The sequence below is a fragment of the Semicossyphus pulcher genome, unplaced genomic scaffold (assembly GCF_022749685.1).
Source record: "Semicossyphus pulcher isolate SPU_LCO1_2020_fin unplaced genomic scaffold, fSemPul1.0.p SCAF_12, whole genome shotgun sequence".
Taxonomy (NCBI): Eukaryota; Metazoa; Chordata; class Actinopteri; order Labriformes; family Labridae; genus Semicossyphus; species Semicossyphus pulcher.
In genome coordinates this window covers 5,237,012-5,256,208 of record NW_027211626.1, presented here as the reverse complement: position 1 = coordinate 5,256,208, position 19,197 = coordinate 5,237,012, and the positions used below count along the sequence as shown (strand labels likewise).

The 19,197-nt window shown below is 40.9% G+C and overlaps 1 protein-coding gene across 3 annotated transcripts in view; it reads right to left on the bottom strand.

The window, feature by feature from the left end:
* Positions 1-5,278: 5,278 nt before the first annotated feature.
* The window catches only part of khdrbs2 (KH domain containing, RNA binding, signal transduction associated 2), a 90,490-nt gene continuing 76,571 nt past the window's right edge, over positions 5,279-19,197 (bottom strand). Inside the window, exons 7-12 of one of the 3 annotated variants that reach the window (XR_011307829.1) lie at positions 18,586-18,668; positions 17,070-17,128; positions 15,539-15,622; positions 12,254-12,306; positions 6,401-6,494; positions 5,279-5,339 (exon numbers count right to left, since the gene is read on the bottom strand). Coding sequence is in view for 1 of the 3 variants with exons in the window: in XM_069659171.1 (XP_069515272.1) it covers position 5,339; positions 6,401-6,489; positions 12,254-12,306; positions 15,539-15,622; positions 17,070-17,128; positions 18,586-18,668 (369 nt within the window). In the remaining 2 variants the exon portion in view is untranslated. Of the gene's footprint in view, positions 5,340-6,400; positions 6,495-12,253; positions 12,307-15,525; positions 15,623-17,069; positions 17,129-18,585; positions 18,669-19,197 lie in introns of those variants that run through there. The other 2 variants (XM_069659171.1, XR_011307830.1) reach the window with 2 other exon arrangements.

The window sequence follows — 19,197 nt, the reverse complement described above, 5'->3', positions numbered from 1 at the left end:
AAATAGCTCTAATGAGATGGGGGGGTTGGAGGCAGGCTTTTGTGCAAAAAGGGAGCAAAGATAAGATTTAGTGCTTTGTCTACATTAGTAACAAAACTTGCTAAAATCTGCAGCTAAAGCTAAACATCCTCACCTTCTGCCACCTGGCTTACATCCCAGCCTGCTGTCGCAAGAGAACCAACATGAAAATCATCAAAACGCGTCAAGGACTCTGACTCTGCACACCCTTTCATCACAAGTGCTGCACTGGTGAAGAGGCCCTTTTAGACTCGGGTGATTATAAGCCCTCATTTTCCATTCTGGCTCATCAAGCAGCTGTCTAAACAGAGCTGAGTTTGCTCAGGTATCCGTCCCTGCCTGCCTGGCTGGGGGGAAATGCTGTGTGTTAGCGTTATCGCCATGCTCTGTTTTTGCATCATTGAACATTTCTGGGTATTCGCCTAGATCCTGACCCACTTTGGTGCCTTTGTGTTTCCAATATCTAGATCAAGTGATATCGAGGAAGATAAACGCAGTAAACTGTGTCTGTGAGGAGCAAATTAAATAATCAAATGGCAGGATCAGGGGAGGATGTTTTGATGAAATGATTCTGCGAGACAATTGAGCAGATTCCAGAAATCCCTCTCCTCCCAAAAAGATGATTTTCTGCATCAATCTGACTCGTTAGCCCTGCAAGCTGTTCGAGCTGAACATGTTGTGAGACGCTGAGATGGTTTATGAAGCTATGAATTTATTCTTTTGTGAAGCGAATATGAAAAAAAACTAATTTAGAAATAAGACGTGCACGTAGATTTATTGGAACAGTGGGATTCTTTCATTTCCTATATCTAAAGTGATAATCATAGGATGCTATATGTGGAGCTGCAGACGGCACCGTTCATTATGACACCGCTCAGAAGATGACACGACGTGTGAGGTGCGACTGTCTGCTGAGGAATATTCCGGAGGCAGCGGCAGGCTGGGCTCGTAAAGCAGCTGTGACAGTTGGCCAGAACGCCGTCAGCAGTGGGCTTTGACTTGTTTAATGAACTAACATGTTCGTGTTGGCAGCACTAAGTGAACCATTTATTAGTGAGCTGGGAACAATCACAGGGAGCGCGCAAGTTGGGAACAACAGATGACAGCACGGCTAGGATAAGGTGCAGGTGTGTTGAGATGTTTGGACAATGTTGAGGTTTAGCCAGAAGAGACGTAAAGCTAAATGTTTCTTATAATAGAAGCAAGTTAGATTCTTCTGCATCAAGCGCCGTATGCATTATCACCAGGTGTTTGTTTTTACATGACAAAAAAACCACAGAACTCAGACGCTTTAAAACAATTGAAAAGTTTTATTGTGCACCAGGAATTTGAGCTGTTGTTGTCTTCATTAACCTTTAACAACCTGCAACACAAAAGACAGAAGAGAAAAACAGACTGTATACTTTAAAGACACAAAGGAACAAAGAATGCAGATATTTAAACATACTGTGAAGAGTTTTAGCTGCTTTTGAAACAGGAAATTAACACTACTGCCTCGATATGAGCTACAAAACCAACCAGATCATCAGCTAAAGGATTGTTGTCATTTTTATGCCTGTACCTGCAGCCACCAGGTCGTGTGGGGTGAAGTGATTTACAGCATGCAGAACAGAAGTGGCCTTTATTTACAATTTTGTTTGACAGTTAAAAGAAGCAGGATCAGAAAACACGACTTACACATGTTCATACAAGATCAGTACAGAGATAAGAGGTACCACCTTGTCCACAGGGGTCACCAAAATCGAGACAAAGTGAAAGTTCCTTAAAGTAGCTTTAAAGGTATAATTGGACAATTTGGGATATACTGTACGTTTATGTTTTATTGCAGAGAATCTGATAAAAAAATGTATATGGAGCAAGTTTAAGTGATGTTAGCTTAGCCTAGCATAAAGACTGGAAACAAAAGCAAAACAAATACACATACTAGCACCTCTAAAGCCACCCACAGTATGTCTATTTTGTTAAATCACTATGAAAATAAAACTACAATTTGGCATTTTAAGGATGATTATACTGTACGTTAAAGTATTTCCTGATTTTTAGCTAGCCTACGCTAACCGTCTTCATATTTAAAGAACTTAAAGGAGCAGTTCGCCCCTGGAAAAAGCTGCTGTCAGTCAAAGCTGGTGTTCTCTGTAATCGATAGAAGCAATAATATTTGAAATTGGCGTCATAGCTGTGGAGAAAGTTGTACAAACAGCTTGTAGTTTCGCCCACTCTACATTCCTACAACACCCAGCGTGCATTGCGTCCCTCCCTCTGAAAGGAACGGCCCAGCGAGAGACGCTGGAGTGAAATACTACCGTTACGCTGCAGGCAACGGCTCAGAGCGGTACAGAGTCTGAAATACGACGAGAATATACCTGTGGATCGTCTAGAAAATCTCCAGGTCTGCAGTCTACATTTCAAACCTGACGATTTTGAACGAGACATGACATCGGAGGTGGGCGTTCTAGATTGAGGAAGTGTAGTTTAACATGCTCTCTGTTTTCCAGGGCCCATTGGAGAAGCGGATAGTGTCCTCCAAAGGCACAGAGAGAAATTGCATTTTTCCCAAACATAATGGCATTAGCTCCCCATAATAGGACTGAGGTTGTAAATGGGCGAACTGGCCCTTTAAGAGTTGCGTCAATCTTCACATCTAATTTTCATCTAAAGAAAAAAGGAAATAACTCCCCTATATGTGGATTTATTCCTTTCAGTTCATATAAAAATCTGTGGAACTATTTTTATGTGACAAGCATGTCGCGTCTGTCTGAATTGATCCTGAGGATGTTTGACAAATGACATTGTGTCCTTGTGCAGGAGTTTGTACATGCAGCGAGGCTTTGAGCCCCGAGTCTGACATTTTGGCTGGCTGGTGCATCAAATGCAGCTCTGTAATTCCCCTCGATCCACGGGCTGCCTCTTTATGATTCCCCCAGTTATAATCTGTCAACACGCGTCTGACATCCAGGGTGACGTTCAGAACGGAGACGCGGCTTTAAGCCAGAGACAATCAGCTCGTCCTTGAGATGGAGATGGAGGCAGATAGACCTCTTCACTCTCACCTCAACCTTTTCAAATGAGCTTTTATTGTCTTGTTAAGAACAAATAGGTGCAATGATTGGAGAGTATACGGCTCTAAGCAGGAGAGTTGGCACAAAAGAGCGAGCAGCCATCATTTATTTGCTCACACAGCCGCTGACTGAATTAGCGAGTACAGCGTGTTGCATATCTGAGGAGGTCTCTCTCAGCCGCTCTGAACCCACAAGCAGATGGTGGCATTACATGAGTGCAGAATCTGTTGGTATACACTGGAGCTGAGCGACTTCTATTTTCAAACATACATATTTATGCATCTTTTTTTTTCTTTTAAGTCAGAGAGAGAGGATTTAGTTCACTACTGAGAGAAGGAGGAGCTATGCATGTTTGGAAAATTGCCTAATTGATATCAGTTTGATGTCTGTATGGTTAACATAGCGGTTCCCTCCTGTTTCCAGTCTTTGTGCTAAGCTAAGCTAATCGGCTGTTGGCTGTATCTTCAGATAGCCTCCTAATCATGTCATTAAGGGTCTTATGTACATTATAACAAGCATCTAAAAAGTCTTAGGAACTAGTTTTAATCCAAATTTGAAATATTGTCATGTAAGCTTCTGTTATCTCTCCTGATATTGGGTTTCAATTAGGAGAAGTTCTGCTCGGGTAATCATTACATAATTATTTCTGCGATCCAATCAGAGGAAATGCATCATTGCTGTGCAGATGAGACAGACAGATATCAATCAAAATGAGATCTGTCACGCCCGCACAGTCTCCAGAAACGATCCACACTGCATAATGAGCTGTTTTTTGATCTGTTTTCTAATCGCTATGAACGTTCATTTTCACAAATATTTTTATGGATGCATAATGAGACTCAACTTTGATTTAATATATGCATTCTTACATTTCCGAGCCAAATGTCCAGAGGTTTTAATGGACATGCATAAAAGCAGGCTCAATCTTTGCATTTAACTCCAAGCAAAGAAAGCAATAAAGGTTGATTCAAAACGCAGAACCTTAACAGTAACCTTTCAGCCGAAGCTACACACACTACAATAACTCACTGTATCTGTTTTTCTTCTACCTCTATTAATGTAGAAATAGTGAATGGGAGCTCTGCTGAAAACAACTTTCTAAGACTCCGGTGAGTTCAAGGCAATACTATCGCCAAAGGGCTTTTAAACAATCCAACCTTCACCTTACTGTCAAAACCAATTCTTTATGGGGCTTCGTGAACGCCAACAAGAACAATTATTTCATTAAAAATCCATTAGGGGAGTCATTCATATCGCAGAACATTTCTCAGGTTCAACCTGAGAGACACAGCTTTGTTTACAGTGTCTACAAAAGTACAAACGGAAGATTTTTTTTTTTTCAGTCTTGCTTCTTTTTGGTCCCATTGGACGGGACCATGAAAGCTTTTCCAGCAGAGCTCTCAAAAGTATTTACAAAAAAAGAAAGATTCAGCAAGAAAACACCACTAATGTTATTTAAATAGAAAGCAAACACAAGGCAAACTGCATGTGGGTTATTTTAAAAGACTATAAAAAGATGGACGACATGACAGCTCCCTAAAAGTGAAGCCAAACCCTCTCTATCGCCCCCTGCTGACTGGCTGCAGTATAGCTCATAAAGCCCGCCTCCTCCATGTTAACAGATGGGACATGAGTCAAACTATAAAATCAAAATATATTTTTCTCAAACATGGTTTCTGTCATTATAGCTAGTTATTATCATGCTGATTTATGTCCAAGTGTTCATTTTTATGACACGTTTATTTTTAATTAGTTATTTGATGCTGTCAAAAGGATTATTGACAGCTCTGTTGACAAATACGGCTCCTGCAGCCGATCTGTTCCTGATTAGCAGCGTAGAGGAGGAATGGCGAGAGGAGACGTAACTAAAACAATCACTACAGTCACTGAAGTTTCTGTGAACGTTAACCTCAGACCAACACAAAGAAGATGTTCTGCTGTTAAACACACCAGCATGCAGGATCTTAGCTATTTTTTTCGGTAAGTTAAGTGTGTGTTTGGGTTAGCGGAAGTGGCTACAGCTGCTCCACCTGCCGATCTCTACTGCACAGCTCTGGCTCAAAATGACGTCACCATCACAAGATGGCAGCGCCTATCACAGGGGACATTTTGGCTTCAATTTTGTACAATGAGAGCAAATGAAGACGCGTCGTCCATCTTTACATACAGTCACTGAGTGATACACAACATCACTTTATTACCTCTGATTCAGTCTTTGCCGTCATGATTCATCTCGTCTCCTCTCCTGGTCCAAATGAGTCTCTGTGTGAGATAAATAAAAGTTAATGTAAACAGTTTTCATCTGTGTTTTTTCACAGGAACAGATGCATAAAAAAGAGTACTCACTAAATAGACTAATGTGTATTCTATTAAGAGAGTTGAGGCTGCATAAACAACATTGCCAAAGGTGATAAACCTGGCAAACCAACAAAACAAACAGCTGCCTGTTTTTTATTACGCCCTAGGCTGCGGCCCACGGCTGCTTAATGGACAAGAATCACTGTGGATCATGTGTGGACTAATGGCAGAGAGATGTGAAGACAGCTGCAGAGTCTTTAAGCACCTTAGACTCTGTTCTTTGTGCTAAACAAGAAAAATGCACAATAAATAATGAGCTTTTTTTGAAATCCTTTTTGTAATCTGAATGTGAGAGTTTTATCAGCGGCATTCACTTTAAGAAATGCATCAACATCCGTGGCAGGCTTTGGGATTTCAGCTCTTGGCTGCTTTTGAGCTGGCGGCCGGCTTGTTATGAAAATGGATCTGAGAGCGCTTCTGGCAAGGGCTGCATGAACACCACTGGCACACAGGGTTTCCAGCAACACTGATCAACACAAGCTCATGGGTGCAAATAAACTCGAGAATGAGGTTCAGCAAAAAACATAGAGAAAACTTGGATATTTACTATTATTTAAAATGATTAATTTACAGATATTCAATCATCATCTTTTGCTTCTCGGTAGTTTCGTAAAGTCTCCACTGATGACCAAACTGGTCTCAAACAATCATTCATGGAAGACAAATTTCCCTCCAATCAGCTGTCCCTGAAATATTTTCAGTTTTGTCATATTTATGTGACAAAAAGCTCAGTTTATTGCATATTTATCATAACGTATCCTGACAAAAACCCCTTTAAAAAATAAACTGCATGACAATGCGATCCATTCATGAAGCGCAAGGTGAAGCCGTCTTGTTAATTTCCCATTAAGTTGACACGATCGTTCGTCATGTAACTCGGAAAACTAATCTTTTCTAACTCAGCAGTACAGAAAAATGCGGACAGCTTTATCGATGCTTCGTGGAGAACAACTTGAAATACGTACCAAGCTACTTTCCTGACTGATGAAGGACCCGAACGTGTCTGATGGCTGCGTACAATCTTCATCCCTCTGGGAGCAGATTCCTGCGTCTGCTGCTCTGGAAAGAAGTAGAAAATGCTATTTTGCAAAAAGGCAGAGGGAGCATGAACATGAGTCATGTTGCAGCACTGCAGAGTTAGACTTCATCACAACGAGACTGTCTAGTAATTCTACAATAGAACTGAACGGCACTGCAGCACAGTAGGATTCTTCTTTTCTGCACTGAACCCTTTACATATGCCTTATTATTTCTGCCTCCATATGTGCTGCATGTCTTCAGGGAAACTGGCTGAGCATTACATAATAATACATTAAACAGACAGGTGGAGAGATGCTTTTATCCCAGTTGAAATGCAGTATTTTTTTCAGAAAGTTTTGACTGGTTCTTTTATCATTAAATTTGCAGATTGTCGCCTGAACTTGTTCGTTAATTTAAGTTTAAGTTTCTGTTGCAGCAGACTTTCTCTTATCTTCTGTTTCACAGGCCCAGAATAACTACAAAGCTCACACGTTGCTCCTGTGACACTTGAGACTGTAAAACGTTAACTAATGTTTGCCACTGACTATTTACAGACTCTTTGTTCTCCAGGAAATACTTCTCGTCACCGAACGAGGCATCGACTGAAGTAAAGCCCGCTGTAACGAGAAAGTCCCAGGCGCTTCTCGGATGAGCAATGAGTCATGCATGTTTCTTATTTTATTATGATGAAGACGGATCAAAGGTTATTTAAGTTTAATTGCTTGAAAAAATTGCTTCTGCTATGAAAGCTTTCTTGCCTGTCTCTATCAATCCTATTAATGTGCTTTGCAGTCATGACAGCCCATTAGGGTTTATGATAACTTAATGCTTTTTTGGGTAAAATGAACAAAATTTGCTACATTACATTTTTTAAAAAGGATTTTCTGCATTTTATTTATTTATTTAGGATCCTCATTAGTTACTAACGCACTGACAACTATTCTTCCTGGCGTCCGTGCAAATCAAAACAAGACAGAACATTCAAGATTACACGACAGACAACCTTCATCAACAGAAAAACAAGTAAACTAAAACACAAGTAATACGTTTCACATTCTATTCTTCTTTCCCACCGAAATTTAGCTTGTTGACATGTTTTTCAGCCCCTGGAAGACCCGCTTATAAATGCTGATTGTCTCTTTTCCCATTGCCAGTGAAGTATACTTCTGTCGGTCTCTCTTCTGCTGCGTCACCGTCTGACGTCACAAACGTGCCCGAAACAGGGTGAGTAAACAGTGAAGATGTTACGGTGATTTGGTCTTTATGGTATCTATTAATCATTCAGCCTGTGTATCAAACTCGACGGCAATAAATTTGGAACGATGTTCGAGCGCTGCTCGGACGGAGAATTTGTAGCTGAGATGACGAGGAGTCGCAGAAGTTTACCGACGGAGCATAGCATCGCGCCGGAAAGGGGGCGGAGATGAGCATGTCAACACAGGTTTTGTGTTCCCATCAGTGCCGATCGGAGCCGAGGCGATAATTACCCGAGTCTGAATGCTGATTGTAACCTTTCCCATTAAGCAAAAAAGCTGTGTGTTAGCGGGTTCTTTTAGAGTGTCATTTTAAGCTTAAGTTTATGTAAACTAGTCCCACATCCACATACAGAATGTCATACAAAATGTAATTTAAGCTACAGTGATTTCTTTTTTAATAACTGCGTTTGTTAATCTCTTTTTAAAACTGTAATCTTGATGAAATGTTGTGGTAATTTACTCCACTTCAACACAGCCCTATACATGACAGTCATCTTTAAAGCATTAGATTTAGGCAGAGGGAAGGTGAAGCGCCCCATAAAGGAATGTCTGGTGTCATCATTATTTGTGTGTGTCAGCTGTGAGTAGAGGTATGCAGGTTTTCTTGAGTTACAAATGGTTCTTATGAACTGGACGAGGCTACATGCGTGTGCATCCACGACAGCCTTTGCATGCATCCCGTCCACACTGTCCCACATTGAGCAGTGAGGAGCCAGGCGGGCGGCTCTGTTTCAGGTCAGCTGGATCTTACTCAGCTCTTGTTTAGAAGCACTGGACCAGATTGCTGGACAGTAATCGAGCTGTGATAAGACTGACGATTGTACAACTTGTTTTACTGTTAAAAAGGAAGCGCTCCTTCTGATGATGGAAATGCCTCGGCTCATTTTTGCAACTATATTCATAATGTGAGTTGACGTATAACAAATGGAAAATCATGACTTTTTGCACGTTTAGAGGAGAAACGTGTACACAGCACTCACACAAACAAGTATAGATGCTGTGTTTTGCACTCCTGGGTCCGCTTTGTTCATAAATCTTGGTGTGCATTATCGAAACAAGCGTGCAATTAAGGTGTTTTGCCTCTGAATAACAGTTTCAAAGAGAATCGCACCTTTGTTTGGAAAAATGTCAGAGGAGGAGCATGAATTATGAATAGGTCAGCAGGTATTTGTCCATGGGGATTAAGTGGAGCTGCACTTGCACAAAACAGGCTGAAGTGAAAAATACACACAAATAGGATTTATTATTGAAACAGCAGGAGGAAGGATGCAAATAAATGCTGCAGAAGGAATAAAATTCAGGTTTGTTGGAGGGAAAAGGAAAAAGGAACAGCATGTTTTTACTAAAGTTTGTTTTTCTATATGTGTAATCAATCTGAGAAGCTACAGTACACATGTACCTCTCTTCATAAAGTCACTCCTCTGCTGTTCTACAAACCAGATGATTAATTACTTCTAATCAAACCGCAGTTTTACGAAGATTTTCCATTATTTTAATTGCTTGTCTGTGCTTTATTATGCTTTTAATGAGATGTCAAGAGTTATAACGACGGCGCACTGTAACACTTGTAGTTGACATAAATGAGCTTTAACGGTGGATTCATGAGAATGTGCAGCGAGATGGAAATTATATTTCAATCCTTAAACAGAGCGCACAGAGCGAGCCCCGAGAATATATTGAACCTGAAATCTAAATGGACAAGTTTGGTTATAAACTGTTACTAAGCGTTAAAAAGAACTCTCATCAGGGGAAGTTTCAATCTGTTTTAAACAGTTGGTTAAGAGGCGAAGTGAGAATTTAAAGTCTTTGCTAATTGGTTGGAAAATTTAATCAATCAGGGTAGAGATGTTCAAAACATTTCTGCCTTCCTGTTCAATTCGATAACGACACTTGAGCCGATACCGAAAACCCCTTCGATACCATTGTGTGATAAAAAGAAATATACATAAGATTGGTGGAAAAACACTGATTGCTGACATTATGCTAGCTTTATGCTCTCTTCGTGGACTTCAGCTCTGCCTTTAATACCACTCATAGGCATCTGATGATCCAAAACCTGCACCATCTCAACACCCCCCCTCGACTGATCCACCTCATCCAGAACTTCCTGACAACAGACTACAAACTGTACGGGTAGGCTCAACTACATCACCAGCACTCACCACCAACACTGGAGCCCCACAAGGCTGAGTCCTTTCTTGTACACACTCGACACACAACGACTGCATCAGCCCATCTGCCAGGACCGCCTACATCAAATACTCCGACGATACAGCCATCCTCGCTTTCATCACGGACGACAACTCCATCCAGGACTACCGCAACACCATCATACACTTCACTCAATGGTGTGACAGCAACCACCTCTACCTCAACGTCACCAAAACAAAAGAATTAATAATCAGCCCTCCCACCCCCCAGCACCCCATCACCATCAACAACCAAACAGTGGAAACAGTAGACAGTTTTAAATCCCTTGGAGTCACACTGGACCATAAACTTACCTTTGACCACCACATCACAGACACTTACAAACTACAGTTATCTGTAAACTCAGAGGACTCTATGTTGCTCCACATCTCCTTCTGCTGCTGTACAAAAGCATCATCCAACCCATTTTACTGTCCTGCTCCACCTGCTTTTACAACATGCTCTCTGTTAGAAGACGGACTAAATTAACACGCATCACCGACACTGCTGCAAAAATCATTGGTCTACCCACACCCAACCTCACAGGCTGCAATAATAGGGCCATTACACGCATTGCAAACACAATAGAACAGGACTTTACACATCCACTGCACCACCACCTCACCCCGCTGCCCTCAAGGACCAGGTACCGGACTTTAAGGTGCAGGAAAGCTCGGTTTGGGAAAAGCCTGATTCCTGCAGTGATATCGGCCCTGAACAACAGGCCCCGCTGAGAGTTTCATGTCTTGGTTTGTTTTGCCTTGTTTAGTTTGTCAATGTTTATTTGGAGTCTATGTTTGTACAGTCTGTGAAAAAGAATTTCCCCTCTGGGATAATAAAGTTTAAAGTTTGATTAACATGACACTCTCTGCTGTTTGTTTGATATGGTCACATGATAATTAACCAGGTAAACTTTGGGGCTAATTGGTTATGGTATAGATCGGTGCATTGACAGGCATACTTGTCGGTATCCAATACCACATTTTATGCAGTATGGGAGGGCCAATACTGATACTTTAAATTGAACAGGCTACATGAGATAAAGTTGCTAATTTTCTGTTATTAACGTCTCATATTAAACTCATTTCAAAAGTAATTACAGATGACCACTGATGAAACCTGACTCCAGTGCTGAGTCCTGTGACAATGACCCTATTCACACCTGGTATTAAAATGCGTGCTGTATCTGGACATGTAACCTGCACAATGAAAAATGCATGATTACCCATCCATCCATCAATTATCTAGAACGCTTATCCTGTTCAGGGTCGCGGGGGGGCTGAAGCCTATCCCAGCTGTCATTGGGCTGCAGGCGGGGATACGATCACAGGGCTGACACACAGAGACAGACAACCTTTCACGCTCACACTTGCAGGGAACCCACGCATGCACGGGGAGAACATGCAAACTCCACACAGAAAGGCCCCCTTCGTTCAACTGGGACGCAAACTACTGACTTTTTTGCTGTGAGGCGACCGCGCTAACCACTGTGCAGCCCATGCAAGATGTAAATGTGTTGTGATTTGATACGATCAGATTTGCTAGACCATATCTGGAGGTAGTCTGGCTTAAGCTGCTTTCCCACTGGTCAAAACACCGACAAACACCCGCCTTTTTTTGCTTAATGGGAAGGCTACAATCGGCATTCAGACCCGAGTCATTCACCTCGGCTCTGATCGGCATTGATGGAAACACAAAACTCGGGTCAACACGGAAATCTCCGCCCCCTTTCCAGCGCGATGCTATGCTCCGTCGGTAACTTCTGCGACTCCTCGTCATCTCAGCTACAAATTCTGCCCGTCTCCGTCCGAGCAGCGCTCGAACATCGTTCCAGATTTGTCAGCACCGAGTTTGATAAACAGACTGAATGAGTAATAGATACAATCAAGACCTAACCACCGTAACATCTTCACTGTCTACAAACCCTGTCTCCGGCGCGTTTGTGACATCAGACGGTGACGCAGCAGAAGAGAGACGGACAGGAGTTTACTTCGCTGGCAATGGGAAAAGAGAAAATCTGCATCTTTTAGCGGGTCTTCCCGGGTCTGAAAAACCTGCGTCAATGCGCTAATTTTGGTGGGAAAGGGGTGTTACACTGTGTTTTGGTCTTTTGTAGGTGTTAACCCAATCTATAAAACCTGTGTCATCATTCAGTTATGAACCCTAAGCAAGGTTTCACCTCTGTTAAACAGAGATCTGACCTCTGTGAGGATCATGACAACACAATAAAAATTCAGGTGTAAATGGAAAAGCAAGATCAGATCAGTTACCAGGATAAGGAGTCAGGCTACAGAACACATTTTAATACCAGGTGTAAATGGGGTCACTGCAGCTACATGTGTATCCACTCACCTGAGGCATCCCTCTCCGCTTTGGCAAAATCACACAGTATTGTGTTTCTTGATCTATAAAAGAAAAACAAAACAGCGTATTATAGAAAATGTCGATCCTATATATCATCAACAGCAAACGATCACAGACTGACAGACTGCATGCAACGTGTACAACATTCATTATATTCCATCACTGTGAAAAAAGTAAACCAATTCTGTCGTTATAAAATCATGAAATTTTATGGAGGAGTTTTGAGCAAATTATTGGAATTTATTTAAATCACTGATGTGATGTTTAGTTTGCCGACATTATTTTAGTGATGTTTATTAAAACGTGTTATTTCTCTTCTTGGCTGGATTCCTCGGGGACTATTTATTTAGAGATATGAAGAGATTTTAATTCAACAGGCATTTAATTGGGTTTAAAAAGGGCAGGTTTACTTTTTTTAAGTGGGAGTTAACATTTGATTATTAAATTAGAATTATTATTATTAGGGTTACCTGCTTAGTGTTTAGTCTTCCTTTCAGTCCCGTGATCTACACTCTCTATGAGAGCCAGGCTTCAGGTGGACTAATCACAGAGGAGAATTCAAAGTGCTAAATCGACTTTGATGTTTAAAGTGCGCAGAATTAAAGTGCAAATACAGATTTCTCAGGTTAAAGACAGAAATTCAAAGTTTAGCAGAGACATTGATGATTTTCACTCAGCAAAAACAAACTTTCAGAGGGTGAATATCAAAAATCTACTTTCTCTATGGTCCATTATACTCGTCATCAGCCAGCTTCAAACGCTGAGCATATTTAAGGCATTGTGATGATAATATACGAGGACTTCTTACCTCTTTTAACTCCAAATCATTCTCAGAGTCAATCACAGTCTGTTTAATGATGTAAAACTTCAGAGAATGGATTAAAAGAAGAGATTTATTAGTTTTTAGATAAGAAAGTGATCAAAGATTGAGAAGGACGGTTGAGCAGGAATATGAATTATTTAACAAATGTGTCATTTAGAGACAGGTTGGTGGGCTTCTTTATGAAACGAGTTAGCTGTTACCTTAAAGCAGATGTTAAGTAGTCTCTGTGTCAGTTATGTTAACAAACTGCAAGAAAAAATATCCATTTATAGCTCCATAGCCACCTATTTAGAGAGTCTTACACACTGTGTTGAGGTTTATGTCGTTTTTATTAAATGCCTTATGTACAAATACAGATTACACACAAAACAAACACGCATTATAAATTACACACTGGATATTGCTGATTGCTTTCAACCCAAAAAAAAGGAAAGTGTTTTGCACGAAAAAGATCTCACATGTCATTTAAAATCACAATAAGGGCCTGTGTCCACCAGCAGCACCTCGTTTCTGTATGAAACCAATGCAGTTCAGCGTTTTCAGCGCTGTGTGCTGAGAGCAAAAACACCCTCAGCGTCAGCTGTTGTTGCTGCGCTCACAGCAGCTTATCTTGTCAATGTCACTTCTCGCTAACCGACCAATCAAAATCAAGAAGGGGCGGGACTTCAGATATCATTTTTCAACAACATTGGCTGAGGAGAAGCTAATCCTTTCATTTTTTCGAGGGAACAATTTCCAGGTGTGGAGCAGCTGCTAACGCTAGGACACAATTCCTTTGCGCTTTATGTTTTTCTTTGAACAATTTCCGTGAATCAAAGCAAACATTAAGCATACAGAGCAATTTAAAACAGACCTAATGGTCACTGTCGAGGGAAGCGGAAGTGCCGTCAGACAACTTTTGTAACCTAGCAACAGTAAGCGCAGGTCAGGAGCGCTCTGAAATTGAGGTCGTGGACGCTGCCAGTGCAAAGAAAAGCTGTTAGTGGACACAGGCCCTAAAGGCTAACTTTAGTTTGTGGTATCAACTCCATAAACCTTTACTCTGAAGTCAGCAGAATTTAATTTAGCAATCAGTTATGGGGAAAGTTGAGGATTGATTTCAATTACTGAACATTTAAGATTAAAAAAAAAAAAAAAAAAATGTTATTTAGTCAATTTAAATTCATGTCTTCATTTCAGGTAAAGGTTTGATTTCCATCTGTTGCCTTTAATGAAGTTTATCATGTGCGTTCAGAGCTGTGTGTCTTAAAGTCACAGTTAGAGTCAAACATGAAGCAAAGCTTCTGCAGACAAAAACTGCTTCTACAAGTAAACCACGAAAACGTCCTTTATCACAGTTGACTAAGCCAAATAATGAGTACATTTGGGAGAAAAAAAAAGTGTTTTGAAAAGGCTGGTCTGAATTTAACAAGGAAAGGTTCCAAAGTTTTTTTGTTGTGGTAAAGATTAATTTAACCCGCAGCGAGCCCACAGACACTCTGAAGGGAGAATAACATTTCCTCTGCAGCTCTGGCTTGTTAAAGACTCGTCCTGTGTGTAAAGTAATTTTGGAGAGCCACAATGGCTGAGCAGGGTTTGCGCACTGTTTTCTTGGGACTATGAAGAACGAGAAAAAACTGTTTTAAGTTTTGAATAAAAGACTCCCAAAGACAATGTTACATACAAGTAGCACAAAAGTGTGCTGTCATAACAACCAACATTAGCCCCAACAAAAAGGCTAGCATGTCGGTTATGTTTTTTTGTCTCTCTCCCTGGCTCTTTATGCTTGTTGTAAGAGGGCGAGCTCTAGTTGCTGTAGTTATTTGACGGGAGCAAAGAGGGAAGTCCGGTATGAAGAGCAACAAAACTGTGTTGGGAGGACGGGATGAATGGAAAGGATAAACTTCCCTACTTCTGCAGTATGAAACCAAAAGTCAACTGTGAATCTTAACCAAAATGTCCATACAGAAGTTATATAACATAAGTTACATTATGCTTTCTTATATTTAACCATGCACTTTTGTGCCTTACTCCTAACCTATAGCGCTGCTTAGATTTGAGGATATGTTACAGGGGTTGGCAAGTAATCCTTGATAATAACTGCATTAAAGGCAACAAATTGAAACTAATTCGACGTACCTTGTCAGAAAAAATCGGTAGTTTATTGTCAAAAACCAAAAAGAAAACTACAGTTTTCTGGGGGATCGAGGCGTAATGAAAAGCATTTTAAGAACAAACCTCCTGTGTCTCTTTTCATGTCTCCCTCTCTGTATTTTCAAACATTACTCTGTCCCATCCCCTTTAAAGTTAAGGTTTGTGGATTTATGTGCTTTATGGGGCTAATCTTTATTTCAATGTCTGAAGTAGACGAACAAAAAAGCAAAAGTTACAACATTTTAATGAGGAATTTAAAAAATATAGAAACAGTTTGAAATTGGAGGTCACATATCTGGAGCACCTTCAGTATCTACCATAGGGATGTTTTCTGTAGCCCCCTCTTGTCAGCCGTAAAACCGGGGCTTTGAGACTGGGACGGGTGGTCGCCCACTCCTCCTCTGCAACGACAGTTTAAAATACGTTTACTGTGCAGAGAAAGTTCATGTCACAAAGTCAAACTGTGAGCTCAGGTACGGTACACTATCCTCTCACAATCCATTTAAGCAAAGACAAGAAAATTCAAGCGAGCAAATTCTATCCGAGGTGCTTCAGAGGCTTCTCTCCACAGAAAATTAATTTTATAAGCTCTTTGCCCTCTGTTGGACCAACACTGAGATCTGTCTGTCAGCAGCTCCTTCCTCATGGAGCCAAATTACATAAAGACGGCCACCTCTGCTGCATGGCACATTGCACCGCTTCCAAATAAGAAAGTGTTTATGGAGCAGAAAATCAAATCATTGGCCCCTTGGTTTTTGGTTTGGTCCGACCTCAACACACCAATGCACAATTCATTGTGCTGAAAATGAATGAGCCTGCAAACGCACAGTGGTAACCAGCTTATCGCCTCTGTTGTGGGACAACCTTGTTACTCCACTTTTGGACCTCTATATGTTTGAATAAAAACATTTGGAGGATTAAACATGTAAAAATAAAACTACTTCCTGAACAGTTGCTGTTTTTGGAGATACGTGCTTTCTTTAAACTGACTGCAGTGTTGAGTGCACAGCAGTTACTCAGCCGATAGTAACAGCTTTCCCGGAATAAGCCAATGAGGGCCCGAATCCAAAAGGCAAAACACTCCACCTTTACAGCGGGCGCGGGCTAGCCCCCTGAGCTTCCACTGGCACATTTACTGTTCGAGTCAAATGCAGCATGTAGCCAGGAAGGTAGGAGGGCTGATGCATGCAGGAGAGGCTCCCTGGGTGAGGATGATTAGAAGTGGGCTGGAACCACAAGGTTTTTCTCTTTGTTTCTCTGCTGTGAAACATCTTTTGAATATCAGTGAAGCTGCAGCCAAGACTTCTTTTCTTGCGTAGATTTGTTGGTGTGTGCTGGGTGTTTCTTTAAAAAGTTTGTTTTTTAGATCCCACACTGTGTCCACACATTGGGCTAATTACCTTTAACAATAAAGGCAGATTACTGCTGGTTTTGTTAAATATTACTGGCTTAAAGTCACTTGAAAAGAAAGCACTGCAGAAGAGGAGTTGTTTTTGCACACTGACTGGGTTGCAGGAGCCCGTGGCGAAATGCTGAAATTGCTTGTTTGTCTGATCAACAGCTCAAAACCCAGAGATGTTAAATTCATAATGATGTACCAACAGAATAATTCTGCAAATTTTCAAGTGAGAAGCCACGAGAGATGATTTGTCATGCTTTCTGTGGCTCGACTCACAAAGTAATCAAGTCATTGTTCAAGCTCTACAAGTGTGATTATGACAGTTGCCCTTTTGCTTCATCAAACAATTCACTGTGAGAGCTCGTAAAGAGGAAAAAGGATGACACGTGTTAATCGGATCAGTGGTGCTCAGCTCACAATAAGAAAGTCCAAAATAAAACAGTGCTTACCGTAGTTGTTGTAAGATTCATCGCTGGTTCCATGTCCGTATTCATAATAGTCTGACAGGCTGAATCAGACAGAGAGGAAACATTGTCAAAATAAAGATAACGAGCTGTATTGTTGCTTTATTGTAAAATAGGGAAAGATAGCAGCATGTTTTAGAGTTGGAAATATTCTATTTTTGTCTTATAATTAAAGTGATAATCTGTTAAATCTCTATCTATCGCCAAAAGAGATTAACTCAGATCTTCGAGATTATAACTTTAACAAAAACCCTGAAAAATCTTAATACTTCCCTACACTGTCTGCTTCACTCTGCACAAAACCCACGTGTTTTTACAGACGCCACAGCTTTAAAAACACATTTCAAATGCACATTTTTTACTATATAAAACACTTATTAATTTCCCAAGACAGCTGGGTACTGTAGTTTTTCACAAACCTAACTCGAACAGATGTAAATACTGCATTAGTTCGGGACTATTTTCAGCTGTGGATTAATACACAGTGGCTTCTCTTGTGAGTATTTAGAGCAGCAGCATGGTGAGTGTGGGATTAAGTACAGTGCCCATGTTGCTCACTGATGTGTTTTTAATTAAAACGTCTATGGATGACAATGCAGCTCTTTGGCACAGAGGAGTAAGATACATCAGAGTTTAGCAGCACAAGTTAGGAAGATTACATTATTGTTGCTTTTGGTATTTTCTTGAGATATGTTGACAATAAGAAAATATCAATATCACCATGCTTATGACATATACAATTAAAGATATAAGTCTTGGTCCAAAATTATGTTATTTTCAGTGATTTTAGGAGGTATTGTGCCGTTTTACATTTCTAGACATACAGTATATATATAATGTTACAATGATGGATGTCCACACTAAACGTGGGTGAAGTTTCAAATCTGTAGGTAAAAGTATGTCGGAGTAATCCCCTGCTAAAAAAGTCTCAGTCTGCAGGCTGCTGTGAACGCTTGCTTTCAGAGAGACTTCTCCAGAAGCTTCACTTTGTGATGTCACAAAGTGGAGGAACTCTATATTTGGGCATCTCCCTGAGACACAGAAAAAACGTCCTGCCGCTGGCACAGTTCAAGGACATGCCCACCCAGTAGCTCAGTCTGCCTCGGAACTTTTTTTCAGTCCACCACTCTGCTCAACGGTTCTGCTTGTCAAGTTGGCCAATCAGAAGAAAGAGGGCTTGTAGGGGCGGGGTTTCTTAAAGGGACAGCGCTGACTGAGTTGTTTCAGACAGAGGCTGCATGAGGGCCTGCACAGAGCACCAGTGTGAGAAAAATGAGTTTGTGAATTATGCTAAACTACTCCACGGGTCTCACAGAGTGAAATATGAAGCTTAAAATTAGCATAATACGCCCCTTTAAATGCGTGATGTAATGTAATGCTAAAATTTGCAGCAGAGACATGAGGCAGCTGGTTACAGTGGACTTTTCATGTGATATACTGTAAACAATAGTTGGCAGATTGTGTTGAATGACTGCAAAACTTGTGTGGGTGCAAACATCACCTTTTTGACTGGTTGCTGTAGTTATCCTCATAGGCTTCATAACTCTCGTCATCATATTCTCCTCCGTACCCATCATCGTAGCCCTGCGAGGAAACACACAGTAAGCATTAACGTTGCTGTCTGACTGTTTAGAGATTAATACAAAAACAATCAATAGTTAGTTCCACAGGCAAAGTCCATCACTTTGGGTTCATAATAGGAGAGGAAACAAGAAAATTTCATGTCCAACAGAGACTATTGATTAATCTTGGCAGGAGAGCGTGTCTCAATACTGGAACCTAATGGACACCTCCTGAGTCTAACTGCAATATAGATCCCAACTATTGATAAGGAGCTATTCGTGAATGAGCTCAAAAAACCAGCAGGTAGCTACAGCCGTGTTCAATAACAATAAAGATGGCTCAACAGCACGCAGCACACAGGAAAGGCTTTATGTACAGCTGTATAGATGCTGTGCAGAACGTCTCTTTAGCATCATTACAAAAATAACAGACTCCATTCTGTGCAGCTGTAAAAGATCTATTTAGTCTTTTGTTGTCTCATAAACACGCAGCACGGTCCTCTTCTAACAGAGTAAAGGTGGTATATTCTTTTTTTTTAATAAATATAAAT